At 44.7% G+C, this 14015-nt stretch overlaps 2 protein-coding genes and 1 long non-coding RNA gene across 3 annotated transcripts in view; 2 read left to right on the top strand and 1 right to left on the bottom strand.

The window, feature by feature from the left end:
- ZNF367 (zinc finger protein 367) lies at positions 1–7696 on the top strand. Its single transcript, XM_030968560.1, has 5 exons — positions 1–844; positions 1790–1940; positions 3885–4004; positions 4373–4511; positions 5084–7696. The coding sequence occupies exons 1-5, from the start codon at positions 485–487 to the stop codon at positions 5322–5324; spliced, it is 1011 nt and encodes a 336-aa protein (XP_030824420.1). The 5' UTR covers positions 1–484; the 3' UTR covers positions 5325–7696.
- Positions 2597–8887, bottom strand: LOC115915265. The gene is made up of 3 exons (XR_004061495.1): positions 8434–8887; positions 6683–6761; positions 2597–5344 (listed from the first exon to the last, which is right to left on the bottom strand). It is a non-coding gene; the product is annotated as an uncharacterized LOC115915265 (long non-coding RNA).
- The window catches only part of SLC35D2 (solute carrier family 35 member D2), a 25100-nt gene continuing 19311 nt past the window's right edge, over positions 8227–14015 (top strand). The window contains exons 1-3 of the mRNA XM_030968561.1: positions 8227–8469; positions 11185–11218; positions 12831–12917. Coding sequence (XP_030824421.1) covers positions 8327–8469; positions 11185–11218; positions 12831–12917 — 264 coding nt within the window. The 5' untranslated portion in view covers positions 8227–8326. The remainder of the gene's footprint in view (positions 8470–11184; positions 11219–12830; positions 12918–14015) is intronic.

A 14015-nucleotide genomic window follows, 5' to 3' on the forward strand; every position in this document is an offset into this window, starting at 1 on the left:
CCGGGTTGGGTGATTGGCTGCGCTCGGGCGCGAAACGTAACGCGGGAAAACCTGGGGCTCGGCCCGGGCTGCGGGCGCGGAGGTATCGCGGCGGCGGCGGCGGCTCCTCCTCGGGCATCGCCGGGACCGGGGCTGCCAGCGGGGCCGGCTTCGCTTCGGAAAGGTGCGGGGACGCTGTGACTGCTTCGCTCCGGCTGCTGCCATGGCCGGGGGCCGCCGCTGACTTGGCGGACCTGCTCGGGGGTGGCCGCGGAGGCGGAGGGTTGCGGAGGGCAAGCCGCCGAGACCACAGGGAGCCGCCGTCCTCAGTGATGAGCGGCTGAGGCGAGCCCGGGCGGCGACAGGTGGCGACGGCCGCGGGACCTACGTGCAGCTGCCCGGCCCATTCCGGGACACGGGCGCGGACTGCGGGGCCGTGCCGCCGCGGAGCGCCCTCCTTTCGCTCTCTTTCTCTCCCTTCGCCGCTGCCCGCGAGGGTTCGGCGATGGCGGAGCGGCTCCCGCCCGCCCCCCCCTCGGTGATTTTTTGCCAGGACTCCCCGAAGCGCGTCCTGGTTTCCGTTATCAAAACCACCCCGATCAAGCCCTCCTCGGCGGGGAGCGGGGCCGAGGAGCCGATGCCCGTCCCGCCCGTCCCCACCAGCCCTGGCTTCAGCGACTTCATGGTCTACCCGTGGCGCTGGGGCGAGAACGCGCACAACGTGACCCTCAGCCCCGGCGGCGGCGACAGCACCGCCGGCCCGTCAGCCCTGCCGCCGCCCCGCGGGGGAGCGAGCAGAGTCCCCGGCGGGGACGAGGAGAAGGCGGGGAGCCCGGGGAGCGGCGGGCGGCACCGGCACCTGAAGGTGAGTGCGCGCCGGGCGGGGGCGGGCGGGCCGCGCGCTTGCAGAGTGACTCCGCGGCGCGCGCCCCTCCCGCGCTTCCGCCCGGGCATTTAAAGTGAAGTCACTTCCGGCAACTGCGCGCGCGCTGCGGGGAAGAGCGGGGGACGGGGCGGCTGCCTGTCCTCCTTCTTTTAAAAAGTAAAAAATAAACATAAAAAACCCACCCTCGCCGCCGAAAAAAAATCTTGTCTTCTCTCTCCTCGCGTCTGGAGCGGTTTGTCCCGTTCTGGGCTCCTCAGTACAAGAGAGGCATGGAGCTCCTGGAGTGGGTTCAATGTAGGACAACAAAGATTATTCAGGAACCGGATCATTTATTTTATGAGGAAGGGCTGAAAGAGCTGTACCTGTTCAGCCTCAAGAAGAGACGACTGAGATGACTTTAATAATGGATATGAGTATCTTACAAGGGTGCCAAGAGGATGGAGCTAGGATTTGCTTGTAACAAGCTGGAGGAAAAAAAGGCAGTAGGCAAAAACTGATACACAGGAAGTTCCACCTCAATATGAAGAGGAATTTCTTTGTGTGTTGGCGACCGAGCATGGCACAGGTTGCCCAGAGAGGTTTTGGAGTCTCTGACCCTGGAGATACTCAAGAGCTGCCTAGAGACAATCCTGTGCCATGTGCCCTAGAATGACTGTTTGAGCAGGGAGGTTGGAGCAGATGACCCGCTGTGGTCCCTTTCAGCCTGACCCATTCTGTGATCCTGTTGTCAGTTTCCCCCGGTGCTTGTCATCTCCCCTCCTGCACCAGGCCCTTAGGAATGGGCTGGACACAGTCTGGTGTGGCTCTGTGCTGTCACAGCACCATCCTTGGTGATGCCTTCACTCCAGGGGATGCTGTGCCAGTTGGTCAAACTGCAGGGGGGAGGAAATGCCTGAGTTTAGTTGCCTCATTATTTACACCCAGGATGGAATCAGACGTGGCCGTCCAAGAGCAGACACTGTCCGAGACCTGATCAGTGAAGGAGAGCACTCTTCCAGCAGGATACGCTGCAATATTTGCAACAGGGTCTTTCCACGAGAGAAGTCACTGCAAGCCCATAAACGAACTCACACTGGTGAGTAAAAGGAAGGTGTGAATAGCTGGGAGAGCCACTTAGGAAGCACAAACGAAGGAATTAAATCCCCCCAAACCAACATAAAGGAACCCCAAAAAACTTGACCTGTTACGATTTTATTGTAACTGCTAAATTAACCATAGTTTGCTCCCAGTGCTTTTTAGTCAATCAAAGTCTTTGTAACCATAGTGGGGAAGTGTAGCAGCAATTTGGGCTATAATAGTATAGCCAAATTGGGTAAACATTTTATCTGTCACAGACTCACTTTTTAAGAAAGACTGTAGTCTTGGGCTTGGTACTCTGTACTTGAGTGGTAGCATTTTGTATCCTGATTGCCTCTTTGTGATTTGTTTCTTCCTTGCTGATGTATTTTTCACATCACAATCGAAGTTTTGCTGTAAGAGGTTAGAGTAACTTAAAAAGTGGCAACTTCAGGATTGTCACATCCTAGGAAGTGTGCTTAAATATTGAGAGAAGAGTCCACATGCTTAAAATCACCAGCCAGTTGTTTTTTCCCACCACCTAAAATTAATTTTCTGGAGTGGAGGAGATCATGCTAATTTACTGAACTGTATTTAGAAGGTGATTTGCAGTTGAGTTTAAATGTACGATGAGCTCACTCAATACTCAGCTGAACTGAAACTGAAGGTGCTGTTTGGGTTTTTTTTAAACCAAGCAAATACATTTTATTTCTTCAACAGAACACTGTTTGCCATAAAACATGAAAAAATGTAGCTCACAATACAGACACAACCACCAGCACTCCTCTCAAACCAACCAAACAAAATCCCACAAAAGCCTTGGCTATCACCATCTCCTTCTGACTTAGGTCACTATGACTAATCTAAATAATGATATTAAACAGCAGCATTCCTCATTTTTTGGTCAAAATAAGTTACTTCACTTGGTCCTACAATGTGTTGAACTTGTAAAAACTACTTAACTGAGTGGAGCTGACCCTGTCATTCCTCTGAATTAGTGAGCCAGACTCACCCTCATTTTGTTGCCTTCCTGAGGGCGGTGGCATGGGATACCTTTGTGTAGTGTGTGCAGTCAGGTCCACTTGAGGAAGAAGACAACTGCTACCTTTGTTCTCCTGGCTGCAGTTTGCATGGGGAACTCTTCCTTGATGACTGATTTAAGAAAACCTAAATCTGGAATAAGTTTCTCATGCAGCCTTCATCATTATAGCTTTTCTTAAACATTAGCTATTTCTCCTAATGAGATATTTCTATAACCTTGTAGTGATGTTGACCTCAGGTTATTTTACCCTAGTTCAGGCTATGGTAAGGATAAGATGCTTCTGGTTACAACCTGAATTACATTACTTGTCCAATTACTTGTCCATATTTCTTTGCTGTGTTCTGTGGGTTTCTGGGCTTATATGAATCCAATCCGGCCAGCACGAATCCAAGCCCAGCACGGAACCAGCATAGACGAAGGACAAAAGACAAGGAGCGCTCTTTCTCCACGTGGGTGTAGGTATCCGTTTATTAGCTTGAGACAGGACATCAGGTGGTGCAGCCACCCAGGTAAAGAAAGAGGGCGCATTCAGCCCGCTGCAGGGTTTTGTCCAGGGGAGAGGGGGCGGGGAAAGAGGACCGTAGCCAATGGGATGCCAATGGGGGGGGGACCACCCGTGGGACAGCCACCGAACCAGGTATGGGAGGGAACACCAGATGCAATACAACATTGCTTTATATCTGGACAGTTTCACAAAACCTATGTAGTGCTATCTAGGAGTCTTAAATCAGGAAATATGACAAGGAAAAGTACAATTTTTTTTCTCTTCGGAAATAAGTGTATTGTCAGTAGCATAGAGCATGCACTTCTAAGTACACCAGGATTTTTTAAGTAGATGCAAGTTTCTGAAGCCAGGGACCACTACTGACTACTATGACACTTCTAGTCATCTTTCATAAATCTCTTCTGTTACTACTTTAGGTGAAAGGCCTTATTTATGTGATTACCCAGATTGTGGGAAAGCCTTTGTACAGAGTGGGCAGCTCAAAACTCACCAGCGTCTCCACACAGGAGAGAAGCCTTTTGTCTGCTCAGAGAATGGTAAGTCATCAGAGAACGATTTGCAGTTTTCTGGGGTCAGACTAGTATTGGAAATGTATGCATGTTCACATAGCAAAAGCTTTGGAGTTTAAATTTGGTGGAACTTTTAGGGAAGGGAAGAGCCCTGCAGAATCTGCCTAATTCTGCATGTATCTAAGGATTGCATACCTTCTCTGTCAGTGGATACTAATATATAAAATAATGGGGCATGTTACGAACCTAGAGCCTTTGGTTTTCAACAAAACCTAGGGTTTTTGTGAATGGGGAAGGGTGGATTCAGTGGCATTTCCATCCCACAGATGCTACACTTTCTTTGGTTGGCTGCTTTCTGTAACACGTTCTTTATTGTCACTCTGTGTTTTTTTAAGGCTGTTTAAGCAGATTCACACATGCAAACCGTCATTGTCCCAAACATCCCTATGCCCGACTGAAGAGGGAAGAGCTCACAGACAGGCTGAGTAAGAAGGAGACAGCTGACAATAAAGCTGTGGCCGAGTGGCTAGCGAAGTAAGTTTCCTCATCTTTCTCAAAATACTTAAAAGAGTGGTCTGACATAGCATTCATTCTTTGGGATAGTTAAACCCCAAGAAAGCAAGACTAGATGTTCTTCCAGTACACATCAGCACAGCCTTGCCTCTCCTTAAAGAATTATGAACTCCTGGTCAAGACAAAGTTCTTGAGACTTTTTTCTTACAGTTTGGTTTTGGTTTGTGTTTGCTCTCTGCTTAAATACTTTTTTTTGCTTGATCAACACCTGCTAATACTTTATTAGCTAGTGCTGCAGTTTTGCTGAATTTGCATTTGTATGAGGGGTACTGTATGTCTAGGAAGAAATGCCTGCTGAGAACACCATGGAGACAAGAAATCTGTCACAATGTTCACTTGGGCACTTCACATATGAAATACTGAGTAAAGAAGTTTTCTGACAGCTTAAATACTGCCATATAAGGGCTGAAAGGTAAAGCCAAGTGCAATACCCAGTTGGATGCAAGCTTGGGAAGTTTTTGCCCATTTTGAATTGTTGGTGTGCGAGTCGTTTGTATGTATTTCACAAGAATTCCTCACGTTTGATGTTATAGGTACTGGGAGACTAGAGAGCAGCGTGCTCCTGCTTTGAAGACCAAAGCAATCCAGAAAACAGATCAGGAACAGCAGGACCCAATGGAGTATCTTCAGTCTGATGAAGAGGACGATGAAGAGAAAAACAGCGCTCATTCAGCTGCCTGCCACCGTCGCCTCCAGGAGCAGCGTGAACGCATGCATGGCGCGCTGGCGCTCATTGAGCTGGCAAACTTAGCTGTGGCACCCCTGCGACAGTAGATAGGAGGAGCAGTCTCTGCCTATAAAAAAATGTACTTTCTGGTGTTACTTAACCAGTTAGATCCCAAGCATAAGCTAAGCACCTTATTTGCTTGTAATAGGCTGCTATTCTGTAGAAATTATGAAGAATGTTGTTGCCCCATAACATGGGGTGAGAGAATTGCACTTTTGATAGGGTAGAAGACGGATGTAAAATTTTAAGTATTTTGTAAATATGGGACTGCATAAGGCAGGGTTGATAAATTTATGTGTCATGGGAAGCTAGATTTTGCAAGGTTAACTCATTTATCTGAAGCAGATTTCACAGGAAACACTTTCTGAACAAAGTGTTCACGATTAGCAGGATGGTACATGTGGCCAAAGAAGGCTGACAAAAAAGTATTTATCTGACTATCTAGCAAAGTGATGAGTCTGGGGATATTGTTAAACAGCAATGAAACCATGTTTTTCTAATGTCAGTATATCTATACCTAGCATCTCCAAGGCAAAGGGCAGAGGTTAGTTATCTCAACTTGTACAGGGAAAGAAAATTCTTCATGCAGGGAATACCTTCACTGTGACTGCCCAAGGTATGAGGCTTGACTTTGCTGCTTCATATTTTTTTGATTTGATTTCAGCAGAATCTCTTGGTAGCACTTGTTATTCCTAACATGTGTAGTTGGGAAGTTTTGCACATTGTTTTATCTGAAAATGATTAGTCTTGCAAAGTCTAGAAAAAGGTAAAGAACTGGTAATATTTTTTCAGGTTTTTGGGCCCTGTAGTGATTTGGCACTTGATTTTGTTAATAAAGGGGTTATTTACAGGGTGGTATGAATTTGTAGTAAACTATTCTAGGTCTTCTATTAGCAAACACTAAGTTTTAAAGCATTGCTTTTATAATGATTAGCAAATAGAAGCCTCCATACTTACTGTGCATAAAGCCACCTTACTGCTTTACTCCAGCATAACATGCCAATTTTTTGTTCACTAACCATAGCACAGCTATAAAGTAAACACTGCAGAAAAGTATTCACTATACAAATAGAAAATAGGCTTCCAGAGGTAGTTACAAGTGTGTTAACAGTTTGATTTCATATATTTCCCAAATAAATGAAGTTGCAGAATGCTGCCTAGTACTCAGATGCTGATATAAAATGTTTAACAGGGTATCTTGTCACTTTGTGAATGTTATGTACTTTCAGTAGCATTGTGTCATGGTGATCTTTTACCATATTTTGCTTTGAAGGCAGCCAGAGATTCCTAATATGCTAACAAAACTTTGTTTTCAGAATGGACTTTTTGTGTGTGGTTTTGTTGTTGGTTGTTGTTGTTGTTAAGCTACTGCTAAAGGGGATATTAATAATGTGTATTCACTGACCTGCTTGCTTTAACTTCTTCCTCTCGTTGGAGTCAGGAAATTCAGATGAGAAGGGAAGTCTCTTTCCCTCTCACTTGAACTGAAAAGGAAGAAAACATTTTGTCAATCACTTGTTGTAGGCTGACCAGATGCATACAGCTGTACCAGAAAAGTAGAGTGGTTTTACATCAGAAACTGCAGCTGTTGAAGTATGTTCTCTGATAACCTTTTGTGGTTGAAAATCTCATTAACCCAGTTTGTTTAAATCCTGTGTTGATGCACTTAACTAAAAAGTAATTGAATAATTTAAAAAAAAAAAGTGTCTTTCATTGATTGTAAATAATTTTGCACCAGTGACACGGTTTAACTTCTGCTTCATTGTCTGAAAAAAATAGGAAACACTAGTCATACAAGGCTTCTTTGCCTAGGTAAAACTGGTAATTCATTCATGTATGTAGGTTTTGGGTTTCTAAAAAATATTAAGTGCTTCTGACTGTTCATCTGGCTTCATGTGAATAGTCTGATCCCAAAATGAGCCCTGAACATACATCTGTTGTAATTCTGAATCTTAACTCATAATTGCTCCCGAGTAGTGTTTCACAGGGCAGAAGACTGTAATTACCAGCCACTTACAGACTGGAATATTACTTCATCACGATTGGTTGTGGATTGTTTGGTGGGTTTTTTTGTTGTTGTTGTTGGGTTTGATGTTTTTAATTTTCTTTTTTCAGTCAGCCAGCATATTTCCTCAGGTCTTTGAAGTATGACAAGTACACTGGATTGTACTTCACCATAGAGAAAATTCAGACAGCTGAAGCAGTTTTTAATCATGACAAGTTTAGGGTAAAATACCAAGTTAAAAAAGCAAAGATGGGATGTGGAAGACTGCTTTTTGTTTTATTAGATGATTACATACAAGAAATTGTTTGGCTCTTTGAAAGATTTAAGTTGTAGTTTGGCATGAATTAAAAGCAGAAGAGTTGATGTGCTGTCATTCTAATAGATGCTTTGAATAAAAACTTGATTTAATTTTCAGGTTTAATGTGTGCTGTTTGGTAATTATTAAATACTCAGCCTCTTCCTCGTTTCTGACAGCCCGACTTGTTGCAGAGAAGGTTTAAGGTGTTTATTTTCCCTGTCCCTTGAAATTTGACACAAATTAAACCACCCGAGGCAAATTGTTTTTTTAGTTTCAGGAACTTGTGAGAATCCGTCCCTTCGTGCGAAGCCCAAGCCGAGCTCTGGGGATGCTGAGGGCTGGCTGCAGCAGTGTCCCCGCGGGGTTCGGCCCTCTCCCTTCCGCGGGCCGGCCCCAGAGGCCCCGCTTTGCCGCCGGCCTGGTTTAACAGCACGGCCGGCCGCTCTGGGGACCGGGCTGCCGCGGCCCCGGCCCGCCCGAGGCCCCGCGCAGTGCCCGCCCCGCCGCCGCCCAGCCCCGCGGGCCGCTCTGGCGGGGCGCCCCCGGCCCTGGCGGCGGCAGCGCCCCGGCAGGCGAGGTGAGGCGCGGCGCCGCTCCAGACCCGCCCGCGGGGCCGCCGCGCCCGGACCGGGGGCCGCCGCCGCCGTCTGGGGACGGGCCGGGGAGCAGGAGGAGGAGCGGCGGCCCCACGGCCACCCTGGTGCAAGCCCGCGGTGCGGCCCTTCTCGCCGCCGCCCGTCGCCGCCATGAGCGCCGGGCAGGCCGCGGGGGAGGAGACGGACGCCGCCGCCGCTTCCCCGACAGTTCCCAGGGTGCTCTCGGCGCTCTTCTACGGGACGTGCTCTTTCCTCACCGTGCTGGTCAACAAGGCGCTCCTCAGCGCCTACAGGTGAGCGCCGGGGCGGAGCGCGCGGCCCCCACCCGCGGGTCCTGGTACGGCCGGTGCCGGGCGATGTCGGGCTCTGTCCCTGCCCGGCGGAGAAGCCTTCCGACTCCTATTCCCTTTCCCGGTGGCGTGACCCTCGGGCGTCCGTGCAGCTCGGGATCCCGAGCAGCCAGCTGGTGGGTAATGTGCTGGAAGCAGGGCCGGTTTCTCCAATCTGAGGCCCCACCCGTGCCCACTATGTACCGGTTCTGCAGCACCGCCCGACGGCAGGCACAGTTCCGGCTACACCCGTCTTTTCGTGCGGGTCTTTTCGCTATTCCCAGAGGATCGCACTACCTGAGACACCCGTGAGGGAAACAGCCTATCCTCTAACTGTTCCTGCCGAACAGTATCTTCCTTCCAGCATCTTTCTTTTCTGAGGTGGCCAAAAACGAAAAGTGAACCTCGTAAAATGGCTTGATCATAAAAACACTGAGAGATTCTGTCCTTGACTTGATGGCGCTAATTCCCATATGGAATCCTGGTGATAATTAGCATCTTCTACCACTGTGTAAAGCAAGAGCATTAACTGCACACCTCTTACACTGCATTTTACTCTTAGTCTTGCAGCTGAGGGAAATTGGAACTTGGGCATTCATCTCCAAGTCATACTTTTCCCATCTAGATGTGTATACTTGTTGGACTTCGATCATCCTTGTTAGTCTCTTCTGACTCAGGATATTCTATGATTCTGTATTGTCCTGTGACTGCTGTTTTTGTCACCATTAACATGTTTTACTTAAAATCTTTGCTTTGTTTTTGCTATGGTTTAGCTCATCTCGAATCAAAATAAGAAAAAGAAAAACCAAAATGAGAAGAAAGTTAAAAAGCCAAATGTAATTTTCTAACATTCAGTTAGAAACATATAGCAGCTGTATTTAATATGTCTCATAAATTCTACATGGTGCAAGTTGAGATTTTATTTTATAGTGGTTTTTATCCTACGGACTGCAGCTCCCTGAAAGTCCCTGGCATACATCTAGCACATCTGTGTGAGATAATCGAGTACAGTATGTCCATCAGTAAGCCTAAGTTTTGTATTAAGACCTTACAGCTGGAAATATTTAGGCCTCTGCAAATCACAAATGTCTGGAGAAATCTGTGTCCTACAGCTGGACAAACTCTCCATCTTTATATGGGGGAGCTGTAAATACTAAACAAAAGGCAGTTTAAGTGTCACATGATTATAAATGGAAGTTCTGCTATTTTTTATGTTTTTCCTGCCCCCAGTACTTCTGTTTTCCTGATCTCTTTTGCTATCAATTGCTCCTAACTCTGTGTTAGGACTGTAATGCTCTTATGGCCTTTTTGCTGTGAGTCAGCGTGTTTGTTTCTTGTGTCAATGCTTTGTTCCCATCTCAGTTATGTTAATATTAGACGTACATTTCTCACCACAGTAAGTAGGAGAACTGCAGCTTCTGCAAACGTCATGAAGTTCAACAAGGTCAAGTACAAGGTCCTGCACCTGGACTGAGGCAATCCTAGGCACAAACGTAGTCTGCATGGAGAAGGGTCAAGACTAGCCCTGGGGAGAAGGACTTGGGGGTGTTTGTGGTAAGAAACTGAATATGAACCAGCACCTCAGAAACCCAACCACCTGGGCTGCATCAGAAGAGGTGAGGACAGCAGGGGAAGGAAGGGGATTCTGTGCCCCTGCTCTGGTGAGACCCCACCTGTAATAATGCATCCAGGTCTTGGACCCCGCAGAAGAAGACATGGACCTGTTGGAGCTAGTCCAGAGCAGGCCACTAATCACAGTGGCTCTGGTCACCCGATGGCAGCACCTCTCCTGTGAAGACAGGCTGAGAGAGACAGGGTTGTTCAGCCTGGAGAAGATTCCAGGAAGACCTTATTTTGGCTTTCCAGTACCTAAAGGAAAGAGCTCAAGGACTTTTGAGAAGGCCATGTAGTGATAGGACAAAGGGAAGTGGACTTAAGCTGAAAGAGGGGAGGTCTAGATTTATATTAGGAAGAAATTGCTTACTGTGGGAGTGGTGAGGCACTGGAGTAAGTTGTCCAGAGAGGCTGTGGGCTCCCCATCCCTAGAGATGACCAGTCATCAAGACAAGTTTGAGCAACATGGAGTAGTGGAAGGTGTCCCTGCTAATGGCAGACCGTTTGGAGCCAGATGATCTTTAAGGTCCCTTGCAACCTAAACCTTTCTGTGACTCTATCCATGCTTTCAGCTAAAGCCAACTGAAGGGTTATAGTAGGAATGTAGCTGGTTTTGTAGACAATAGATGTTTCTACAACATTTACCTAAGAACTTGATTTTGACAAAAACATATTGCTAGTATGTTTGAATTGTAGAGATAAGCTTCCATGTTAGAGTAAGTGCAAGATGTTTTAGTTACTATCCCATCTCAGGATTTAAAATGTGTATGTGAAGCTACTCAAGAAATGATGCATTAAGAGTTCTCAAAGTGTGTTACCTTCACTTATGAGTATTCCCCAAACAACTAGCAGTTCAGAATTGATCAACTGTACATGGGCTGTATCATTTGGGCTTCAGAAATAAAATATTTCTACTACATTAAGTGTAGTCCTGAACTCTTCTTAAACACAGGCCTGTCATCCTCATGTTTAATTGTTGAATTTGGTTTTAAAATTTAACTTTTTTATTTTTCCTAATTATTTATTTCCGTTCCTCAGTACTAAATATCTGTTCATGCTTTTCAGCTTCCCATCACCAATGTTTCTTGGAATTGGACAGGTATGTTCACAAGTAATGCATACTAAAAGTATTCCTTATTTTTTAATTTAAACTAATGATAATAGAGGTAGATTTTAGGGGGCAAAATCACAGTTACAATGAACTGCTTGTCTTTTGGATTAGATACACTTTAAGGAACAGTAATTTTTTCATTGAAAACAGGCAACTTTGAGCTTGAGTCAAAATTACTGCCTGGAGAGAGTCATGTAAAAGACTGGAATGCTCTTTATTTCTCCTTGTAAAGTTCAGTAATTAAGGAATCTGGCCTTCAAAACTATCCAGCTTTGTTCTAGCAAATGCATACATTCTGTATGCATATGTTCTGTGAGGGTCCTTGCGCCTTTGTGGACTACCTGCAGAGGTATTGCCCCTGTTTGTAGCCAAACCATCAATTTCCTCACAAATTTCTCCCCATTTCCCAGCAGTTTTCCAGTAGGACCAGTGCAAAATTTTGATTCTTTCTTGCTTTATTTGCCCATAAGTTGGAGTATGGCAGCAGAAATGTTTGTTGTTAGGAGACATTGTGATAAAACCAAAGTTCAAATGCTTGTGGACTGGGTCCATAAAGAAGAATGTATCACTGCAGAGGGATCACTGATAAAGATTGAGCCTTGAAGCAAGTGTTATTTAGGCAAATACATTTTATAGGGAATTTGCTTTCTGCCAAGGCTGCACAGCAGGGGGTAGCGAGGAAGTATTGAAAACAGGATACCGCAAGTCTGACATCTCTGCTGTTAGGTGCTAGAGAGAGTAAAATGTCTTGTGAAGACTTTGTGATGTGATAGTGAGTTTTACATACCCAGACTGCGCAAGGAATCATAGACCATATTTCAGTGAAAGGTTTGAAAATGTGGCAATAATTCATGTCTTAATGTGGCTTTTTTCTTTGTAGAAAAAGGAAAAAGAGTCTTTGCAGAATCAAAGACTTAATGGCGTTTCCATTTTTTTGTTGACAGATCCTTCCAAGATTTTTCTGAACACTATATAAAGTACATATGATGCGGTATAATGCTTTAGTCTGCAGAACCTCACTCCACCTCATCCTCTAGATAGTTGATTGCTGTGTTTTCGTATTAGGAAAATTTGACCCTTTGTTTTGAATCCTTGGGGCAGCATTAACACCTGTGATGTATGATTGCTCAGATATTCTTCTTCATTCTGTCTGCATCTTTATTATTTCTTCCTCATGTTGTCGACAGATTGATCAATGCCCAACCTCCATCTTGCCTTACCAAAAAAAAGTTTTGGGAGTGGTTCTGCAGACTAAACAATTCTCTGAGTAAGAATTTCATGGTTTATCTGGGATTGTGTCCTATTTTATTTTCTCAACTCCTTCTCAGCATGCATTGTTTCACAGAATGCCACTAATTTTCTTCAGGATAATAAAGTATATTTGTGTATTTTACTTTTAAGTAAATAGATGGCAAAATTGTTTCAATAAGAGCAAAATTATTTCAATTTGTTAATTTCATTCTGTGCTGTTCTTTTAAAGAAATACATAAAACCTAGCATTTGTCAAATTCTTATAAATACTTTGTCTTTGAAGCAGTTTTTTCATTCATACATTACAATTTTGCTCTTGCATGACTTCTCATTTTTTCTTTTTGTTTAGATGACAGCCACTATACTTATCTTGTATGTGTCAAAACTAAATAAGATTGTTCATTTCCCTGATTTTGACAAAAGTATACCTGTGAAGGTAAGGATCACATATGTCATGGTATTAATAGGAAAGAGTTATTTCTTATAGTAGCATTCTTTCTTATGGAGACAAGAAAAACATTTGCATTTCTTTTTCAAATGGGATTCTTTGTATCGTTGTTTCATTTAAAAATTGATTTGATAATTTTAATTTTTCTGTAATATTCTAGTTTGGGCAATAGATAAAAACTCTTTGCAGAGAAATCTGGTGCCATTTAGTTATTCAGCACATGGGAAGGGTGCTTTACCTTTATACAGCAGGATGAAATCTTCCACATTCCTGAAAGGTTTTTCTGGATATAGCTCTCTGTGGGATCAGTGGGAGATAGGTGTTTGTGAAAGACTTTTGAACACCGCATAAAGAGAGAAAGGCTGCTTGGAAATATGAATGAAGCATGTGATAGTAGAAAAAATAGTAGAAAAGTAATGTGGTAGATAAGAAACCAGAACAACAGCTGACTCCCAGTATAACATTTATGTTCCATAGGAGGGGCTGAAATAATGCCCACTGAAAATACTGTTGGTGGCGACTAGCTGCATTATACAGACCTTAAATGTATATGGTCTAAAGAGGCAGGATAGAACAAATGTGAAAGGACCTCCTCTTACCTGAATTTGGGAACTAGGATGTAAAATGTCTACAGCAACAGTCCTCAAAGATTTTTGCATCTATGCAATGTTGCTGGAATGTTTCTTTGATGCATTAGCCTGTATGTTTATGTCTTGTTGCAGATTATCAGTTGTGTTTGCTCCAGGACACAAGGAATGTTTCCAGTCCTGCTGCAGGGATCAGATAGCATAGCTTTTCAAGCCCACATCTTTACTGCAGAATGTCTTGTCTTCCTGTCAGTGTGAGGTTTACGATGGATGTCTCACAATGTTCATTCTTAATGCATGTTGAAATCATTGGCATTTCTACATGTACAAGTCTTGAAGAAGAATCTGTGGTGTCATTCATAAAATGGACAATCCTTTATTATTCCAGAATAAGAAAGAAGGTTTCCCAGTGGGTAGCTTTGAGTTCCATGTATAAATAACTTACTGAGACCTTAAGAAGTTTCTTCCCTCCATCCCAAGTCCTGCTGTGCTCCCTCTC

The sequence above is a fragment of the Camarhynchus parvulus genome, chromosome Z (assembly GCF_901933205.1).
Source record: "Camarhynchus parvulus chromosome Z, STF_HiC, whole genome shotgun sequence".
Classification (NCBI taxonomy): Eukaryota; Metazoa; Chordata; class Aves; order Passeriformes; family Thraupidae; genus Camarhynchus; species Camarhynchus parvulus.

Coding starts and splice junctions, on each gene's coding strand:
- ZNF367 (XM_030968560.1), top strand. CDS start 485: ATGGCGGAGCGGCTCCCGCCCGCCCCCCCCTCGGTGATTTTTTGCCAG. Junction 1,941..3,884: donor CCATAAACGAACTCACACTG/GTGAGTAAAAGG, acceptor TTACTACTTTAG/GTGAAAGGCCTTATTTATGT. Junction 4,005..4,372: donor TTTTGTCTGCTCAGAGAATG/GTAAGTCATCAG, acceptor TGTTTTTTTAAG/GCTGTTTAAGCAGATTCACA.